General features: G+C 65.7%; 2 gene segments (V, D, J or C); both read left to right on the top strand.

The window, feature by feature from the left end:
* The window catches only part of LOC131835173 (immunoglobulin heavy constant epsilon-like), a 114,583-nt gene extending 110,308 nt beyond the window's left edge, over positions 1-4,275 (top strand). The window contains 4 exon segments of the C gene segment in view: positions 2,559-2,855; positions 3,012-3,335; positions 3,428-3,748; positions 3,821-4,275. Of these exon segments, the coding sequence occupies positions 2,559-2,855; positions 3,012-3,335; positions 3,428-3,748; positions 3,821-4,161 (1,283 nt within the window).
* LOC131835172 (Ig alpha-1 chain C region-like) overlaps positions 1-15,935 on the top strand; it is a 125,514-nt gene extending 109,579 nt beyond the window's left edge. The window contains 3 exon segments of the C gene segment in view: positions 14,471-14,776; positions 14,949-15,293; positions 15,475-15,935. Of these exon segments, the coding sequence occupies positions 14,471-14,776; positions 14,949-15,293; positions 15,475-15,872 (1,049 nt within the window).
* Positions 15,936-19,705: the final 3,770 nt, after the last annotated feature.

The raw sequence follows: 19,705 nt of genomic DNA, 5'->3' as shown, positions 1-19,705 counted from the left end.
GTCGGGCCAGGCTGGGCTGATCTTACAGGACCCAGTGGGCTGAGGGAAGCTGGGTTGAGTTAAGCCGGGGGGAGCTTGCTGGACAGCGCAGGGTGCGCCACGCAGGCCTCGAGTAGGACAGGCTTCCGCAGCCGGGGCACTCGTGGCTGAGCCGGGCGCTCCTGGGCCACGTGACCTGAGCTGAGCTGAGTGGATGGAGCCAGGGAGACCCAGGTCCGGTGAAAGGTCCACCTTGGCGGGGACCGTCCTGGGCTGGGCTGACCGGGGCGGTCAGAGCGTGGGCAGGCAGGGCTAAAGGAGCAGATCCAAGGCAGCCTGGGAAGACAATGCTGGGTCGGTTCCCCTGGGCTCACGCGGCTCAACCAGGCCGAGCTAAACTGTGGTGCACGTACCATCACTGAGCTGAGCCGAGTCAGAAAGTCCTGGGCCCCTGATCAGGGACCCACGAGACGAGCCTGGGAAACAAAGGAGCTACCTGGCCTGAAGGCGTTGAGCCTGTTGGACGTGGGCAGGGCTGCCGTGGCTGCACGGGGCTGGGCTGGGCGTTGCTGGGCTGAACTGGGCAGAGCTGGACTCTACTGGGCTGGGCTGGGCTGGGCTGGGCTGGGTTAAGCTGAGCTGGGCAGAGCTGGACTCTACTGGGCTGAGCTGGGTTGAGCTGAGCAGGGCAGAGCTGGACTCTACTGGGCTGAGCTGGGTTGAGCTGAGCTGGGCAGAGCTGGACTCTACTGGGCTGGGCTGGGTTGAGCTGAGCAGGACAGAGCTGGACTCTACTGGGCTGGGCTGGGTTGAGCTGAGCTGGGCAGAGCTGGACTCTACTGGGCTGGGCTGGGTTGAGCTGAGCTGGGCAGAGCTGGACTCTACTGGGCTGGGCTGGGTTGAGCTGAGCTGGGCAGAGCTGGACTCTACTGGGCTGAGCTGGGTTGAGCTGAGCTGGGCAGAGCTGGATTCTACTGGGCTGGGCTGGGTTGAGCTGAGCAGGGCAGAGCTGGACTCTACTGGGCTGAGCTGGGTTGAGCTGAGCTGGGCAGAGCTGGATTCTACTGGGCTGGGCTGGGTTGAGCTGAGCAGGGCAGAGCTGGACTCTACTGGGCTGAGCTGGGTTGAGCTGAGCTGGGCAGAGCTGGACTCTACTGGGCTGGGCTGGGTTGAGCTGAGCTGGGCAGAGCTGGACTCTACTGGGCTGGGCTGGGTTGAGCTGAGCTGGGCAGAGCTGGACTCTACTGGGCTGGGCTGGGTTGAGCTGAGCTGGGCAGAGCTGGACTCTACTGGGCTGGGCTGGGTTGAGCTGAGCTTAGCTGTCTAGGTTGAGTTGAGCTGAGCTGGGCTGTGTGGGACTGAGGAGTGCTGACTTGGGCTAAACAGGGTTGGGATGAACCGGGCTGGGCTGGGCTGGGCTGGGCTGACTAAACTAAGCTGAACTGGATTTGGTTGTGCCAAGCAGAACTGGCCTGAACTGGGATCAACTGGGCTGAGCTGAGTGACTTGAGCTGAGCTGAGCAGAGCTGGGCTGAGCTGGGCTGGGCTGGACTAAGTGGGGCTGCGCTGAGTTGAGCTGAGCTGAAATGGGCTGGACTTGGCTGCGCTGGGCTGGGTTGAGTCAAGCTGGACAGGGCTGAGGGGAGCCGGGCTAGACAGGGTGGGCTTGAACTGTGCTAATCTGGGCTGGGCTGAGCTGGGCACAGTGCGGTTCCGTTGGTGGGTCTGGCCTGGCTGAATCAGGCTCCCTAAGTCATGTCTCCCTGAAGACGTGAAGTCCCCAGGCTTGTAGGCCCAGTGGCTGGGGTCGTGGGATTCTCAGGATCGCAGCCAAGCAGGGAACGAGCCCGGCCGGCAGGCTGAGCTGGGCTGAGCTGAGTGAATTTGGTTGAACCCCGATGAGTTGTCTGGCTTGCAATGGAATATCCTGGGCTGACCTGGCCAGGCTAGACCAAGGTGGGCCCCTAGACCTTGGCTCTTCTGACCTAGGCCAAGCTAGTGAGGCTGGGCGTAGTGCTGGTTTGTCTCTCTGGCCTCAGAGGTGCTCACACAAGGCCATGGGACTGGTCTCCCTGGACAGGAGGGCAGAGGGGAGCGTGGCTGAGGTCTGGGCTCCAGGGCCAGGGGAGCGCAGGCAGACCCAGGTCACCGATGGGGGGAGGACTGCTCTGGGGTCTTCTCCCCTATGAGTGGGGTCCCTGGTCAGGGTCCCTGGAAGCTCCACAGGGACAATAGGGACCAGAGAGGCCTGGCTGGCCAGGGGCAGAGGGGTCACACACCTGCATGCCCCAAGAACCCCACATTCCTGCCCCTCTGGGCTAAGGGCAGCCACTGCTTCCGACAGGAGCACAATGGCTCCTCAGAGGGTGTTTCCAGCAGAATCAGGGAAGGACAGCCCAAACGAGCATCTGTCCCCCAAGGCTGGAGGAAGGATGTGAGAGCCCCCCATGTCTGCCCCACGCATCTCCTTCTCAGACCCCTCCCCCAGGGGCCTGGGAGCGGGAGGCCCCGGGTCAGCAGTGGGCCCGGCCCGCGACGGGCGTGCCAAGGCAGCAGCTGACACCAGCCCCGTCTCACAGCCTCCAGCCAGGGCCTGTCCGTGTTCCCCCTGACCCCCTGCTGCAAAGGTATGGCCGGCGCCACCTCGGTGAGTCTGGGCTGCCTGGTCTCGGGCTACCTCCCAATGCCGGTGACCGTGACCTGGGACACGGGGTCCCTAAACAAGAGTGTCGCCACCGTCCCCGCCACCTTCGACCAGACCTCCGGCCTCCACAACGCCATCAGCCAGGTGACCTCCTGGGGCGAGTGGGCCAAACACACGTTCACCTGCAGCGTGGCTCACACGGCGTCCCCCGCCATCAACAAGACCTTCAGAGGTGAGCCGGGCGCTGGGGGAGGAGGGACGGGTCGGCGGGAGCGGTGGACGGGCTCCCACCACCCTGCCTGGTCCCTCCCGGCGCGTGAGGGGCCGGGCGGCAGGCGAGCTCCGTGGGCGCAGGGAGGCCAACCCCGCGGCACGTCTGCACCCCCAGCCTGTGCCATGAACTTCAGCCCGCCCTCCGTGAAGCTCTTCCACTCCTCCTGCAACCCGCTGGGCGACACCCACACCACCATCCAGCTGCTGTGTCTCATCTCCGGCTACGTCCCGGGGGACATGGAGGTCATCTGGCTGGTGGACGGGCAGAGGGTCACAGACATGTTCTCCTACACCGCGCCCGGCACACAGGAGGGCAACGTGACCTCCACCCACAGCGAGCTCAACATCACCCAGGGCGAGTGGGTGTCCCAGAAAACCTACACCTGCCGGGTCAGCTACCAGGGCTTCCACTTTGAGGACCACGCGCTCAAGTGCACAGGTACGGGCACCCACCCGCCGACACCCAGACCCACGGGGCTCCTGCGGGAGGGCCGCGGCCTGTCCTCACGCAGCCCCTCCCTCGCACCACAGAGTCTGACCCCCGCGGCGTGAGCAGCTACCTGAGCCCGCCCAGCCCTCTGGACCTGTACGTCCACAAGTCGCCCAAGATCACCTGCCTGGTGGTGGACCTGGCCAGCACGGAGGGCATGAGCCTGACCTGGTCCCGGGAGAGCGGGGAGCCCGTGCACCCAGACGGACTGAAGGAGGAGACTCAGTTCAACGGGACGGTCAGCGTCACGTCCACCCTGCCGGTGGACACACAGGACTGGGTGGAGGGCGAGGCCTACCACTGCACGGTGAACCACCCAGACCTGCCCAAGAGCCTCGTGCGCTCCATTGCCAAGACCCCTGGTGAGCCCCAGGCCCAGGGGAGGGGGCGGGCCTCCCCCCGGGAGCCTGGGCTGACCCCGCACCTGCCCGCAGGCCAGCGAGCGGCCCCGGAGGTCTACGTGTTCCTGCCCCCGGAGGAGGACGAGAGCACCACGGACAGGGTCACGCTCACGTGCCTGATCCAGAACTTCTTTCCCGCGGACATCTCGGTGCAGTGGCTTCGAAACGACAGGCCCATGCAGGCGGGCCAGCAGGCCACCACGCGGCCCCACAAGGTCCCGGGCGCCAGGCGCGCCTTCTTCGTCTTCAGCCGCCTGGAGGTCAGCCGGCGGGACTGGGAGGAGCAGAACAGCTTCGCCTGCCAAGTGGTGCACGAGGCCCTGCCCAAGTCGCGAGTCTTCAAGAAAACGGTCTCCAAAACCCCGGGTAAATGACGCGCCCTCCCCCGCCGGCTCCCCCACGCCCCAGGCGCTGCCACCGGGGCAAGGAGGAGGCCGGACAGACCCTCCTTCCCTCCGTGTCAATAAACAGCACAGTGTTCGCTCAGAGCCCTGAGCACACCTGTTCTTGGGGTCAGCAGGGCGATAAGCAGGGAGGTCTCGGCAGAGAGGAAGGGGCCCCGGGACAGGGGACCGGAGGGGTGCGGCAGGGCTGCGGGCCTGCTCGGGCCACCGTCACCATGCAAGTCACGGGGCCTCCCTGCCCCCCCCCAGGGGTGGTCAGGCCCTCACAGAGGAGCCCGAAGAGCTGGGGGTCCCTGGGGAAGGACCCCACACCCCAGCGAGCCCGCGGCCCCTCCGTCTCCTGGAGGGCCCAGAGCTCTCCGCCTCCAACCGCCCCCTCCCCGGTCTCCGGTCAGCCCTCTGGACACCATGTCCAGCTGCACACAGGCCCTCTGAGTGCAGAAACGGGCCAAGCCAGCCCCGACGCTGGTACCCGCAGGCAGAAACCCCAGACGGCCCCCAGCCGTCCCCGGGCTGTCGCCTCCCTCATCCACGCGGACCTGGCAGGCCCCCAACCCCACACTGGGGCCTGAGCCAAGCCTCCTCCCACAACTCACCTCTCACGGCTCCTGCCCTGCCCGTGGGGTCAGCCAGGCCGGGGTCAGCAGGCCGCCCAGACCGCCCCGGGGAGGCCCCCAGCCTCACGCAAGGTCACACCCACCCCAGCCGCCCTTCAGCCGCAGCAAGTCCCAGGGCAGCTCCACCATCGCCACCCGCAGCGAGCGCCCAGGAGCTTGCACGTGGCCCCCCCCGGCCTGCTCCTCGCCAGGCCCCTCCCTCGCCCTTCCTCCCCGTCACACGTGGGCCAGTGGACCCAGGACGGCCATGGAGAGGGCTCCCTCCTCCACCGGGGACCCCCTCCATGGCCCCGGCCCCCCAGGCCCCCTCAGTCGGTGGACGAACGGATTCACCCAGGCCAAAGGCTGGAGTGTGGACTCCGTCTCCTCTCCTGCCGACCCGCACCCCAGGACAGGCTTCGGGCCCCATCCCACGGCGGAGGGTGAAGGGGTCAGAGCCCAGGCCCAAGCCCAGCCCCGTCACTCACCAAACCTGTGTGCAGGCCTCACGCAGCCCCAGACCCGACATCCCCACCGCGCTCACACACACGCACACACCACATCTGTCTGAGGAGCGGCACACACCTGACCCCGTTCTGAAGACACAGGGCACTGGGTGCCTTCACCCCATATGGGAGCCCCAGGACCGTGCACAGGCCCTCACTCTCCAGCATGGAGGCCCGCTGTGCAGGGAAAGTGGGACCATGGCAGGAGGAGCCAGGAGACAGCTGTGGCCCCGGGACAGGGCCAAGGGGCAGCGCCAGGCACCTTGGCCCTCAGCAAGGTGCACATGGCCTGGCCAGCCCCTCTGAGCACCCACGTCATGGATTCCCGGGGCCACTCCGGGTCCTGCGAGCTCAGCTGCTGAGGTCCTCCGGCTGCCAAGAGTAAAACTAGAGGGGCTGGGGCTGGGAGACCCTGCAGGGACAGCAGAGCTGCTGGGTGCCTGGGCCGGGCTGGGGATGTGGACCGAGAGAGGGCAGGTCACCCCACACCTGCAAAGCCATGGGGGGCTTCAGACCCCCAGGCCTCCGGGGACAGCTCTGACGGTCTGGACGAGGCCAGGGCGTCCCTGCTGTCTCCCCTCCTCGGGGCGGGGGGCCAAGCCTGCCGTCCCCCACCAGCCCGTGCAGAGGCTGCACCGGGGAGGGCTGACTGGCCCGTGCCTGCAGAGCTGGAGCTCCAGGAGCTGTGTGCGGAGGCCGCCGAGAGCGCAGAGCTGGACGAGCTGTGGGCCAGCCTGCTCGCCTTCATCACCCTCTTCCTGCTCTGCGTCAGCTACAGTGCCGCCGTCACCCTGCTCAAGGTGGGAGCCCGGGGGCCCCCCCAGCCCGGGCGCGGGAGGCCCGGGGAGGAAGCGCTCCCGGGAGAGCCGTCCTCATGCGTGCCCTCCCCCAGGTGAAGTGGGTCCTGGCCGCCGTGCTGCAGGAGAAGCCACAGGCCACCCGAGACTACGCCAACGTCACGCGGCCGGCCGACTAGGCGCACGCACAGCGCAGCCACGCTTTCCCTCCGCGGGCTGGAGGCCATCTGCTTGCTGGCAGCGGGAGGACGAGAGCACGCACGCCCCCAGAGCGGCCAGAGCAGGTGCGCAAGGCCAGCACACAGGCATCCAGAAACTTCCAGCTGGGCTCCAAGGTCCGAGGCACCCAGAGGACCAACCACAGCCCGACACCAGGCCCCTTGGGCACAAGCCCTTCCCACAGAGTGACCTGAGCTGGGCATGGGTGCAGAGCCCTGGGCTCCTCCCTGGTCCTGGGGTCAGGGCTGCTCCTGTTCTCACGGAGAAGCCCCCAGAGCACGAGGAGAGTCAAACCCGCGGCCCACTTGTCACACAGCGTCCAAACCCGAACCCAGGATGCAGAGTCCAAGTCCAGGGCACGACCTCGGCTCCCAGACTCAGGCCCACCTCCTTGGCACCGGGTCCCAGTGCCCACGCTTGTGCCCAGCCCCAGCCCCTGCCCAGCCTTCCCACGGGCCACTGGCAGCCCCTGGCGTGCTGCGGGACAGAGAAGAGCTCCTGGGGAGAAGCTGCGGGCCTGCTCAGGGCTGCGTGCAGGCCTCCGGGGGGGAGGAGGGCTCTCCCAGCAGAAGAGCTCCCCACGGGTCCCACCGCAGCCAGCCGCTCCCAACCCGTCCACCCAGGCCTCACCTCGCGTCTCGCTCCGCCTTGGCAACCCCGTTGCCTCCCTTGTGAGTTTCCCAGTAAAGTTCCTTCTTACACATCCCACGCTGCCTGAGCGCGCTTTGGGAGAGGCGTCACCTGACCGAAGGGGGTGGGGGGCAGCCCCCCGAGGGTATGGCCAAGGGGCCAGAGGGCAGGGAGCAGGGGCCAGTTCAGGGCCCGAAGCCCCCGGTGGCCAGCCGGCTGCCGCTGCGAGTGTCCCTTCGACACCCCCCGAGACACCGAGCCCAGTCTGGTCACACCTGCTCTGCTTGTCTCCAGCCAAGACTCCCTGCCCTTTCCCTTGCTGATGTAAAAGCCACAGCATCCCCTGGACAAACCCGAAGCAGCTTCTTCCGGGGTCCGTGCAGGAGGGCACAGAAACACAGCTGCACACACACCCCCAGGTCAGGACCACCATCAGCCTCCAGGGACCACCGGTCCCCCCCGCCCCGCATCGGTCCACCCACTGAGCACACACACACGGGCCAGGCCTCGGCCCCCCACCCGCCCTCCCGTCTGGAGGTCCCCATGAGCTGAGCCAGACACACAAGCCGGAGCCACCGGGACTGGCCACCGCCGTCCTCCAGAGGAAACCCGAGCAGTCTGGAACCCAGGAGCCAAGGCTGGAGGGACAGCCGCCGGCCAGGCACAGTGCTGGGCAAGGGAGTGAAGAGCTGGTCTCCCTGCCTGGAGGCGCCGTCCCGTAGGGTTCTGCCCAGGGCACTGGGGACGGAGTGTCAGCACACCCGAAGACAGGCTGCCTCATCTACTCTTCAGTGCTCAGGGCCCAGGACAAGGGAGCACGGGAGCAGCCCTTTGCAGAAAGGAGAAACCACGTGGCCGAGAGTCGGAAGAAAAGATTCAGGAGCTCCCAGAGTCCCCCTAGGAGGACACAGGCAGCTGGTGCCGTCACTCAGGCCGTGTCCCAAGCCCCATGCACCAACGCCACACGGACTGGACACGGATTGGACGCCAACGCGGACTTGGACGCGGACACGGACAGACGTGGACACGGACCACGGAGGGACCTGAGTGAGGCCAGCGTGCAGGCGGAGGGGGTCGGACCTTGTCTGCTCGCCTCCCGCCCAGGGCACAACTCCCAGGATCCGGCAGGTGTGATGCCAGTTCCAGACCTGGAGGGTTTGGTCTGAAAAGAACATCAAGGAAGCAGGTGTGGGGGCAGAACACAGGACGAGGCCACGCCACGGCCCCGCCCGGCACTCACGCATGCACACACGCACTCACACGCACACACACGGGTGCACACGTGGGCTCTCGGGAGACTGGCCCCACACCGGTCCCGTGAAGGAGACGCCCGCGGAACGGCCATCCCGAGCGCCCAGCCAGGCTGTGCTCTAACGGCGACCGAGCTCACAGCGCCGTGGCCCGACCTCAGACCGGCGACTCCGTCTTTGCCCCCAGCACACCCTCTCCGTCTGCTCCGGCCGCGGGCGGCCTGCAGGAAACTCGCACACATCCACACACCTCCCCGTGAGGTCGGAGCCACGCGGCCTCGCTCGGACGAAGCGCAGGAGATGGTCTGGAGCCTCCTGGAATGTCCTCGGTGGCGACGATCGGTACCTCTTGATGGGAGAAACCCCGCCCTAAATGCCGCCTCCGGCCCGCGCGGGTCCCAGCAGCTGCCCTCCTGGGCCTCCACGAACACCTTCCCTTTGCCCTTAAAATTGCTAGAAAGGGAGTCAGGCAGGAACAGGCCCTGTATTCTCCCCACATGGCCCAGACCCCACATGGCAAGGGGGCAGGACAGTTCTGTCGCCGGAAACTGGATATGGCCCAAAAGTGCACCTCGGTGGCTCGAGAGAGTCAGAGCGCGCTGGGCGGTACGTGGGTGGGGGCAGGGACGGGCGGCAGAGACCCAGACGGACAGAGCGGCGGGGACCGACGGCGGGCGGCAGATGCACGGGTGGGCGGACGGTGGAGAGAGGACAGATGCGCAGGTGGAAGAGAGAATACAATTCTAGGAGAGCTTTGTCCGTTTGCGCTGACGGGACCCACACCCTCCTGAAAGGTTCCGGGAGCCCAGGCCTGGTACCTCCGGCCCGTCTCCTGGACCGAGGGTCCCCCGAGGGCAGAGCGGAGTGTCTTCCTTCTCTGGTGCCCCAGATCGGAAGACCTGCCCCACCGACCCCAGCATGAGGACAAGGGCTGGGCTCACGCCGACCGCGAGAGCCGGAGGCCATCGCACAGGGCAGAGTGCACGCGCCCCGAGCCAGGGAGGCCACTGTGCCGGTGGCCGGTCAGGAGGGCCCGTGGAGGCCCAGCACACGGGGCGCACAGCCCGAGAGCAGGCCGCGGGGTGGACGCTGCCAGGGACGCGCCTTCACGGGCCCCCCCGGCAGGAAAGGGCCTTCCCAGGGTCCCTCGGTCCCTCTTTCTTTCCTTTGGTCATGAACCCGGCACGGTCGGCCGAATGCTGGCCCCCGAAAGCCGTGTCCACGGCCTCATTCCTGGAACCTGTGAATGTGACCTTGTTTGGAAAATGGGTCTTTGCGGGTGTGGTTGACGTTAAGGCACTTTGGATGAGATGGGCCAGGCCCGAGGCGTGACGGCGGGGGTCGCCCCAAGAGGCCGAGGAGGAGAGACGCGGACGGAGAGGGAAGCCCCATGACGGTGGGGGCAGGGCTGGGAGGGACAGGCCACGAGCCCAGGGGCACCTGGGGCCCTCAGGAGCTGGAAGACGCAGGAATAACCTTTCCTGGAACCCTGGAGGGGCAGCCGTCTCACCTCCACGGGACCTCAGACCTCCGGCCTGCAGAGCTACAGACGATTTCCGTTGTTCTCGGGCCCGGAGTCTGTGGTCCTTGTCTTAGCAGCCCGGGACACTTGCACACCCAGCCAGCAGGCCTCAGCCAAGCTGAACGACAGGCCTCCCTGGCTCTTTCCACTCCAGGTGGGACCCTCTGGCCAGGCTTAGCCCCTGGCCCGGGGAAGGTGCGGGTCCCTCTCAGCAGAGTACGTGGCAGCCTCTGTCCCGAGTCCCAGCTCTTTCCACTCACTGCTGCAGGCAGGTGGCCAGTACCCTGACGTCACATCGCAGCCCAAAGGACACCGCCCGGGGCCTGTGTTCTGGGCCGTGTGTGCCTGCGATGCCCACATGCCAGTGCCTGGGCTGGGGACAGGGATGCTGAGGGAGAACGTGTCCCACCACGCCTGCCCGACCCCTGAGTGCTGCCCCCTTGCTCCTCATTCCTCCTGATCCCGGGGGCGGCGATCGCCGTGGGGGGTCCAGTGCTGGGACCCCAGAGGGCGCCGAGCGCAGGGGTGTCGGGCAGACCCTGCTGCAGACATCGGCAGCGCAGGCAGTGGTGTTTTCACAGGATACGCAGGGGTGGTAGGGACAAGAGACCTTCGGCTCTGGGACAGTCCCTCACCCGTGACAGCGCAGGGACCCCAGGGTTCCGCTCCTGGGCCCCGCTCCCTGCGTCTGTCTCCTGCTCTTCCTCGGCCGCCCCAGTGCACAGGGAGGAAGCGTGCTGGGCAGACACCTGCTCTCAGCCTGACGCTTGCTACCGCTCCCCCTGGTGGTGTCCTTCCCGGGGGCGGGCCATCGGCTCGTCTGCAACCGTCGCGCAGGATCCAGTGAAGGACCCCGGGAGGGCCCGCAGGGAGCCGGAGAGCCGGCAACAGACCCTGGGCTGGAGGGTGCGCACAGGCGGCCCCTCAGCGCCCCCAGCTCCGGCTGGCTGGGCTGGGCTGAACTGGGCTCGGGCACAGCGCCCAGCCCCTCCCCAGGTGGACAATGAGCCCCGGCCGCACGAGCACTGGCTGAGGAAGGGCAGCCCCTGGTGTGGCCGTGCTGGCCCGGCTCCTCACCCTCACACCCCGCTGAGGCCGGCTGGTCCACCAGGATCACTGGGCGAGCCCTGTCCCTGCAGGCCCCACCCCTGCCTCACCTCCACCTCCCAGACCGTCTCCACCTCGGTGTCCCTGAATGCCTCACTCTGTCCATGTCAGCCTTTGCTCGCTTGCGTCTCGGCCACCAGCCAGCCACACGGATCCCAACCCCCACCAGGGCTCCTGCCTCCCACCCACACGGCCTCAGAGCAGAGCCAGGCTCCTGGGGGTCGCACAGGTCAGGCCACATACACCTGGCCCCACCACAGCCAGACCACAGACCAGACATGACGTGGAGGGGAGCAGCCACCGCTGGTGGGACAGGAAGTGGGCAAGTGACCCCATCCATGGGCCAGACAGAGTCACGCCATCCCTCAGAGCCCACCCCTCACAGCCTCAGCTGCTGCAGCGGCACCCCAGAGCATGGCAGGGGCTGCAGGGACCACACAGCCATCAGGCCGGCGTATGGCGGGCTGTGGCCTCTGTCCTCCCTCTGTCCTCCGGGGAGGCGGCCCATGGACATGCAGCACGGGGCCACTGGGCAGAGGGATGACTGGCCTCTCAGATGTGATGGACCCCAGGCAACCTCGAGCAGGTGGGTCTGAATACGGTTTAGACCTTATCAGTCAGGCTGCCTTGAACTCTGCTGGGCCCAGGAGAATGGAGAATAAGCACCAAGACAGACCAGAGGAAGAAAGGAAGGTTAGCCTGGAGGCCGTAGATATCACATAGCAGAAAACCAGAATAAGTACAATTAAGGCTGCTGTGGGCTACACTAGACTGGGCTGAGCTGGGCTGGGCTGGGCTGAGTTGGTCTGAGCTGAGCTGGGCAGGTCTGAGCTGAGCTGGGCTGGTCTGAGCTGGGCTGGGCTGAGTTGGTCTGAGCTGAGCTGGGCTGGTCTGAGCTGGTCTGAGCTGGGCTGGTCTGAGCTGGGCTGAGCTGGTCTGAGCTGAGCTGGGCTGGTCTGAGCTGGGCTGGGCTGGTCTGAGCTGGGCTGCGCTGGTCTGAGCTGAGCTGGGCTGGTCTGAGCTGGACTGAGCTGGTCTGAGCTGGTCTGAGCTGGGCTGAGCTGGACTGAGCTGGTCTGAGCTGAGCTGGGCTGGGCTGAACTGGGCTGGGCTGAACTGGGCTGAGCTGGGCTGAGCTGAGCTGGGCTGGGCTGAACTGGGGTGGGCTGAGCTGGGCAGGACTGGGCTGAGCTGAGCTGGTCTGAGCTGAGCTGGGCTGGTCTGAGCTGGGCTGGTCTGGGCTGAGCTGGGCTGAGCTGGTCTGAGCTGAGCTGGGCTGGGCTGAGCTGGACTGAGCTGGTCTGAGCTGGGCTGAGCTGGGTTGGTCTGGGCTGGTCTGGGCTGAGCTGGGCTGAGCTAGTCTGAGCTGAGCTGGGCTGGTCTGAGCTGGGCTAAGCTGGGCTGAGCTGGGCTGGTCTGAGCTGGGCTGAGCTGGTCTGAGCTGAGCTGGGCTGAGCTGGGCTGGTCTGAGCTGGGCTGGTCTGAGCTGAGCTGGGCTGGTCTGAGCTGGGCTGGTCTGAGCTGGGCTGGGCTGGTCTGAGCTGGGCTGAGCTGGTCTGAGCTGAGCTGGGCTGAGCTGGGCTGAGCTGGGCTGAGCTGGTCTGAGCTGAACTGGGCTGGGCTGAACTGGGCTGGGCTGAACTGGGCTGGGCTGAACTGGGCTGAGCTGAGCTGGGCTGGTCTGAGCTGGACTGAGCTGGTCTGAGCTGGTCTGAGCTGGGCTGAGCTGAGCTGAGCTAGTCTGAGCTGGACTGAGCTGATCTGAGCTGGGTTGGTCTGGGCTGGTCTGGGCTGAGCTGGGCTGGTCTGGACTGGGCTGGGCTGGGCTGAGCTAGTCTGAGCTGAGCTGGGCTGGGCTGAGCTGGACTGAGCTGGTCTGAGCTGGTCTGAGCTGGGCTGGTCTGAGCTGGGCTGAGCTGGGCTGGTCTGAGCTGGACTGAGCTGATCTGAGCTGGGCTGGGCTGGGCTGGGCTGAGCTAGTCTGAGCTACGCTGGGCTGGGCTGAGCTGGACTGAGCTGGTCTGAGCTGGGCTGGTCTGAGCTGGTCTGAGCTGGGCTGGGCTGAGCTGGGCTGAGCTGGGCTGAGCTGGGCTGAGCTGAACTGGACTGGGCTGAACTGGGCTGGGCTGAACTGGGCTTAGCTGAGCTGGGCTGGTCTGAGCTGGGCTGAGCTGGGCTGGTCTGAGCTGGACTGAGCTGATCTGAGCTGGGCTGGGCTGGGCTGGGCTGGGCTGAGCTAGTCTGAGCTACGCTGGGCTGGGCTGAGCTGGACTGAGCTGGTCTGAGCTGGTCTGAGCTGGGCTGGTCTGAGCTGGTCTGAGCTGGGCTGAGCTGGTCTGATCTGGGTTGGTCTGGGCTGGTCTGGGCTGAGCTGGGCTGGGCTGAGCTGGGCTGAACTGGGCTGAGCTAGTCTGAGCTGGACTGAGCTGATCTGAGCTGGTCTGAGCTTGTCTGAGCTGGGCTGGTCTGAGCTGGGCTGAGCTCGGCTGGGCTGAGCTGGGCTGAGCTGGGCTGAGCTGGTCTGAGCTGAACTGGGCTGGGCTGAACTGGGCTGGGCTGAACTGGGCTGAGCTGAGCTGGGCTGGTCTGAGCTGGGCTGAGCTGGGCTGGTCTGAGCTGGGCTGAGCTGGGCTGGGCTGGGCTGGGCTGAGCTAGTCTGAGCTACGCTGGGCTGGGCTGAGCTGGACTGAGCTGGTCTGAGCTGGGCTGAGCTGGGCTGAGCTGGGTTGGTCTGGGCTGGATGGGCTGAGCTGGGCTGGGCTGAGCTGGGCTGAACTGGGCTGAGCTAGTCTGAGCTGGACTGAGCTGATCTGAGCTGGGCTGGGCTGGGCTGGGCTGAGCTAGTCTGAGCTGGACTGAGCTGATCTGAGCTGGGCTGGTCTGAGCTGGGCTGAGCTGGGCTGGTCTGAGCTGGGCTGAGCTGGGCTGAGCTGGGCTGAGCTGGGCTGAGCTGGGCTGAGCTGGGCTGGGCTGGGCTGAGCTGGGCTGGGCTGGGCTGAGCTGAGCAGGGCTGGGCTGGGCTGGGCTGAACTGGGCTAGTGACTGAGGTCAAAAGGAAGGTGTACACTGTGTTTGTATCACCCCCCAGAGATCCAGCCAGGCCGTTCCCCATGTTCTAAGGGGGTATGGGGGCTACACCATGGGGTTGTACCATGGGGTTCCCGAAGGAGCCCTTTCTCCTCCCGTGTGATCCCCTGCACATTCAAGAGGCCATGGTGCAGGCTCACTTCCTGGGATTCCCTGTCCTGGCCTGTGCCCTCCCTCTGGGCCCTCCTCTCGTGAGCCCTGAACCCAGTGGAGAGGGTGTACGCACCAACTGCACAGATTTGAAGCAGCTCCTGCAGACTCAGCCACTGAGTGGGAGAGCCACTCTCAATCACCACAGGTCCCGAGGCCTTCCCCGAGCCATGTGTCCAGGCAGTGGTGGCAGAGCCCCGAGGACCATGTCCAGAGTCAGTGCAGCCGGACGCAGGCCTCTGTCTCTGACCCCAGGTCCTTGGCACGTGAGCTACGGGAGCTTGGGGCAGTCCCTAGCCGTCTCCGTGCAAGTTTCCTCCAGTGCACAGAAGAATCAGGCTTTGTGCTGGGCCTGTGAGACTGTGTCGGGGTCCAGGGCCCTGCCCACGGCCTCACAGAGCGTCCTGTGTTGCAGAGCCCAAAGCCAGCCCCAGTGTCTTCCCGCTGAGCCTCTGCAGCTGTGACGAAGCCGGGCACGTGGTCATCGCCTGCCTGGTGCAGGGGTTCTTCCCACCAGAGCCCGTGAAGGTGACCTGGAGCCCCGGCAAGGAGGGCGCGTCCGTGAGGAGCTTCCCCCCTGTGAAGGCCACGGCCGGCAGTCTGTACACCATGAGCAGCCAGCTGACCCTGCCCGCCGACCAGTGCCCCGCTGGGTCGTCCCTGCAGTGCCACGTTCAGCACCTCTCCGACTCCAGCAAGGCTGTGTCTGTGCCCTGCCAAGGTCAGAGTCGGGGAGGCGGGGCCACCCTATTCTGTGACCACGTGCCGCTTTGTCCCCGAGGGCACCGCGCCAGGGAGGGAGTGGGCTGCCGAGCCGGGCCCCAGAAGGAGCCGGGGGCGGGGAGGGCAGGCGGGCAGAGGGGCGCCCTGACCTGCTGCGATCTCTCTCTCAGGTCGAGGCCTGTGTCCCCCCCATTGTCAGTGTCCCTCGTGCGACCAGCCCCGCCTGTCACTTCACCCGCCCGCCCTTGAGGATCTGCTTGTGACCTCCAATGGCAGCCTCACGTGCACGCTGAGTGGCCTGAAAGACCCCAAGGGAGCCTCCTTCAGCTGGACGCCCTCCGGGGGGAAGGACGCCATCCAGAAGGCCCCCAAGCGGGACGCCTGCGGCTGCTATAGCGTGTCCAGCGTGCTGCCGGGCTGCGCGGCGCCGTGGAACAGTGGGGTCACCTTCTCCTGCACGGCTACCCACCCCGAGTCCAAGAGCCCGATAACCGGCAACATCAGCAAACTCCTAGGTGGGCGCAGACCCTCTGGAGGCGTGGCTCGGTGCCCACGCCCGCCTCCACCCTCTCGCCCGGGGCTTGGGCGCTCCCACCCACGGTTTACAAAGGGAAGCCGAGGCCTCGGGTGCCCAGGGGCAGAGGGTCTCCTCCCCACCGCCACCCCAGACCCCTGACCTGGCTGTCTGCTCCCCAGGAAACACCTTCCGGCCCCAGGTCCACCTGCTGCCGCCGCCGTCGGAGGAGCTGGCCCTCAACGAGCTGGTGTCGCTGACCTGCTTGGTGAGGGGCTTCAGCCCCAAGGATGTGCTAGTCCGCTGGCAGCAGGGGACCCAGGAGCTGCCCCCGGAGAAGTACACGACCTGGAAGTCCCTGAAGGAGCCCGGCCGGGGCAGCCCCACCTTCGCCGTGACCAGCGTGCTGAGGGTCGACGCCGAGGCCTGGAAGCAGGGGGACAAGTTCTCCTGCGTGGTGGGCCACGAGACCTTGGGCCCGGCCAACTTCACCGAGAAGACCATCGACCGCCTGGCGGGTAAACCCACCCACGTCAACGTGTCTGTGGTCGTGGCAGAGGCGGACGGCGTCTGCTACTGAAACGCTCACCCGTCCTCCTGAATAAAGTCCGTGTTTGCCCGGAGTGACCCCGGGCCCCCCTGAGGCCACTGTCTGTCCGTATCCGGGGTCTCTGGCCTCCGAGGCAGGGGAGGGCTGGAGGACGGAAGGGTATCTGCTTCCCTGAGCCTCCCGAGCCTTCATGCCGGGCTCACGCGTGTGTGAGTGAGAGCGTCAGTGTGTGTGCACAGTACACGGCAGGCGAGCGGGGAGCACAGCCCGGGGCTGACCGCGGTGAGGGCGCACAGCACGGCCGGCCCTGAGAGCAGGGCACCAGCTCAGCCCTCCGTGGGCAGTGGTGCGCTTGCTCCTGTCTCAGAAAGGCCTCTAGGGGCAGCCGGGAGGGACCAGAGGGAGGCAGGGGATGGGGCTCCCTGAAGAGGCAGGTGTCGCTGTCCTGCACCATGGCAGGACTCCGGGGATCCCACAACCCCTCGGTGGGTGCAAGGCACATGGTTGCAGGACGGCCCCCTGGTGCCCCGGACGAGGAAGCCACCCCCCTCCGACGGCTCTGCATGGGGCACACCCACGCGCACGCATTCCCCCACGCTCACACATTCCCCCACGCTCACACACATGTGCCCTCCAGGTGCAGGGAGTCCCCGGCCCAGCCCCGGCCCCGGCAAGATGCCCCATGCCCTTTCCTGCGTGCCCCACTGCGCACAGCTCCGGCCCGTTCCACAAACCCCGCCCAGGAGGCCCCTCCCCCCTGCCTGACCCCCAGACTCCCACCCCTTCCTGAGCCCAAGGGTGGTCCAAGCCACAGACAGGAGGGCAGGCCGGGGAGGGTCAGCAGAGACAGCTCCCACCCACGGCCCCTCTGCAGCTTCTGCTAGAGACTTTCTGGCAGGAAGGGAGGTGTGGGGAGATGGAACCTAGAGGCAGAACCGTGGCCACCGGGGGACAGCTGGCCGTGCGGTTCCCACCAGGGGGCAGCGGGGCCCCTGCTCTTGTATCAGACACGTCTGGGCTTCCCCAGGGATCCTGGTCTTCTGGCTTCCTCCCTCGCTCCCAGGGCCAAAGAGGGGAGGACACCTACCCACGTGGCCACTGCTCCCCTCTCAAGGGTCCAGTCACCAAAGGACAACAGGGGGAGCCACAGGTTAACTGGGGGAAATGCAGCCGTAGAGAAAGTGTTCCAGCCACCCGGGAGCCAGCACCCGGCCCTCAGAAACATGCTCTAGGGAGATGGGGAGGGAGGAATGTACACAGATGAGGCCAGAGGGACAGGCCCAGGACAGGTGACGGACAGAAGCACAGACGGAGGGAGGGACGGACAGACAGATGGTGGAGGTGTGGCTGGCTGGCTGGCTGGACGGATGGATGGACAGATGCACAGATAGGTGGACGGGTGTTTGGTTGGTGGACGGACTGGCAGATGGACAGACAGCTGGACGGATGGACGGACAGATGGATGGGTGCACGGAGGGACGGACTGACGATTGCATGTGTCGGTGCAGATAAGCAGGTCCAAATCCCAGTTCATGTAGAAAGTCCGTGGCCTGGGATCCTGAGAACGGCCTGTGCTTCTGGCCTTGGGCCTCTCATGCTCCTCGTCGCTCACCAGCCACATTCCCTGGGAGGCAACCGTCCCATCCCGCCCGGCACAAGGAACCCCTGTGCAGACTCCTGTCTCAACCTGGAGCACCCTGGGGGCGGCTCTGACCCCAGCTAGGGCCCAGACCCAGAAGGACCCAAGAACAAGGCTTGGCGAAGGCTTGGTGGGCACACCTGTGGGGCTGGGACCCAGGAGGCCTTGGGCAGGGGCTCTACTTAGAGAAGCAAAGCCAGTGTCCACCCTCTCACAATGCCAGGCTTCTTTCCCTAAGGTCCTTCCAGGACTCCTTCGTCAGCGGGGGTTCCCTGGGGACCTGTCACCTCACCCTCCCTGAGAGAGGTCACCCTGATGGCCCTTGTCCTGACCCTGAGGGTGTGTGGGAGGGAAGGCATTGGCTCGGCCCCCACCCACACAGTCATGGGTCTGGCAGACCCGCAGTGTCTTGCAGATTGCCGGCAGCCGCTTCCCTGGCTGGTGCTGGACCTGCCGCAGGAAGACCTGGAGGAGGACGCCCCAGGAGCCGGCCTGTGGCCCACCACCGTCACCCTGCTCACCCTCTTCCTACTGAGTCTCTTCTACAGCACAGCACTGACTGTGACAAGTGTGCGGGGCCCAGCCGACAGCAGAGAGGGCCCCCAGTACTGAGCAGAGGTCAGCCAGGCACAGGTAGGGGTGAGGAGGCACAGTGCTGGGCTGGCTGGGGCAAGCGGGTCGGCCGTTAGAGCACCTGCCTGTCCCCCACCCCTGGGGTCTAACTTCCCAGTGTCGACACTGACGACAGGGGCAGTCCTGGGGGGCAGATCAAACAACCCCCAGCAGGATCTGGGAGTGAGCGCCCTGGGCGCTGTCACTGCAGGTTCAATTCGTCTCCCTTGAGTCAGGGAGGGCTGGGGACAGGGCACTGGCAAGGACCTCCCCCGGGCCCTGACCCCGCTGTCTCTGCAGGAAGGAGTCTGAAGGAGCCTCCCGGAACCCCAGCTGAATGCCAGAGCTCAGCCCTTCTCAGAAGCTGCCCACTCACCCATACACAGGCCTTGTTGGTGCAATAAACTGATCCCAAAATCAGAGTTCTCAGAGTCTGAATGAGTGAGGGTAGGAGAGGGACAGAGGCTCGGGAGGGGACACCTGCCTCATGGCCCAAGGTGAGGCCCCTTCACCTACAACCCCCCTGATCTGGTGCTGCAGAAAGCACAGTGCAGGACAAGAGCTGTCCTTCACCAAGAACAGTATGAAGCAAGACCACTCCAACCACTGCACCCAGGACATTGGTCCTGGTCACTGAGCCCTGGTCATCACTGAGACCTGGTTCTGGTCATTGTGACCTGGTACAGATCACTAGGCCATGGTCCTGGCCATTGAGACCTGTTCCTGGTCACTGAGCCAGGGTCCTGTTCAGTAAAACCTGGTACTAACCACCAGGCCTTGGTTCTGGTTGCTGATCCCTGGTTCTGATCATTGAGACCTAGTACTGATCACTGGACCTTGGTCCTGGTCACTGAGCCCTGGTTCTCATCACTGGGCCCTGGCCTTGGTCACTGGGCCCTGTTCCTGGTCACTGAGCCCTAGTTTTTATAAATGAGCACTAGTTCTTACCACTGGGTCTGGTCCTTATCACCAAGCCCTGGTCCTCATCACTGGACTCTAGTCCTGATCACTGAGCCCTGGTCCTATTCACTGGTCCCTGGTCCTGATAAGTGGTCCCTTGTCCTGGTCTCTGAGACCTAGTACAGATCAATGGGCCTTGGTCCTTGTCGCTGAGCCCTGGTTCTCATCACTGGGCTCTAGTCCTAATCACTAGCCCTAGTCATGGTCACTGAGCCCTCGGTCTAGTCACTGTTCCCTGGTCCTCGTCACTCAGCCCTGGTCCTCTTCATGGTGACCTGATCTAATCACTGAACACTGGTCCCAATCCTTTTATTCTGATCACTTATCCATAGCTCTGGTCACTGAGCCCTGCTCCTGATCACTGGTCTCTGGTCTGGTCCCTGAGCCCAGGTGCTGGTCACTGGGTCCTGGGCCCAGTCACTCTGCCCTGGTTCTGGTAACTAACCTCAATTCCCGGTCACTGAGCCCTTGTCCAAAAACTGAGTCCTAGTGTTCAGTACAGGGTCAGGTCCTGACCCAACGCCCGTTTATTCTGGGTTGGAGCCCTTGTTCACGGCCTGTGTCACACTTAGATCCGGAGCCCTGTCCTCATGCTCTGGGTCCTTAGTCCTGACGTTCATCAGAAGTGACCCACACCAAGAAGAGGGAGCCT

This window comes from Mustela lutreola, chromosome 7 (genome assembly GCF_030435805.1).
Source record: "Mustela lutreola isolate mMusLut2 chromosome 7, mMusLut2.pri, whole genome shotgun sequence".
Classification (NCBI taxonomy): Eukaryota; Metazoa; Chordata; class Mammalia; order Carnivora; family Mustelidae; genus Mustela; species Mustela lutreola.
This window is presented reverse-complemented; position numbering and strand designations above follow the sequence as displayed.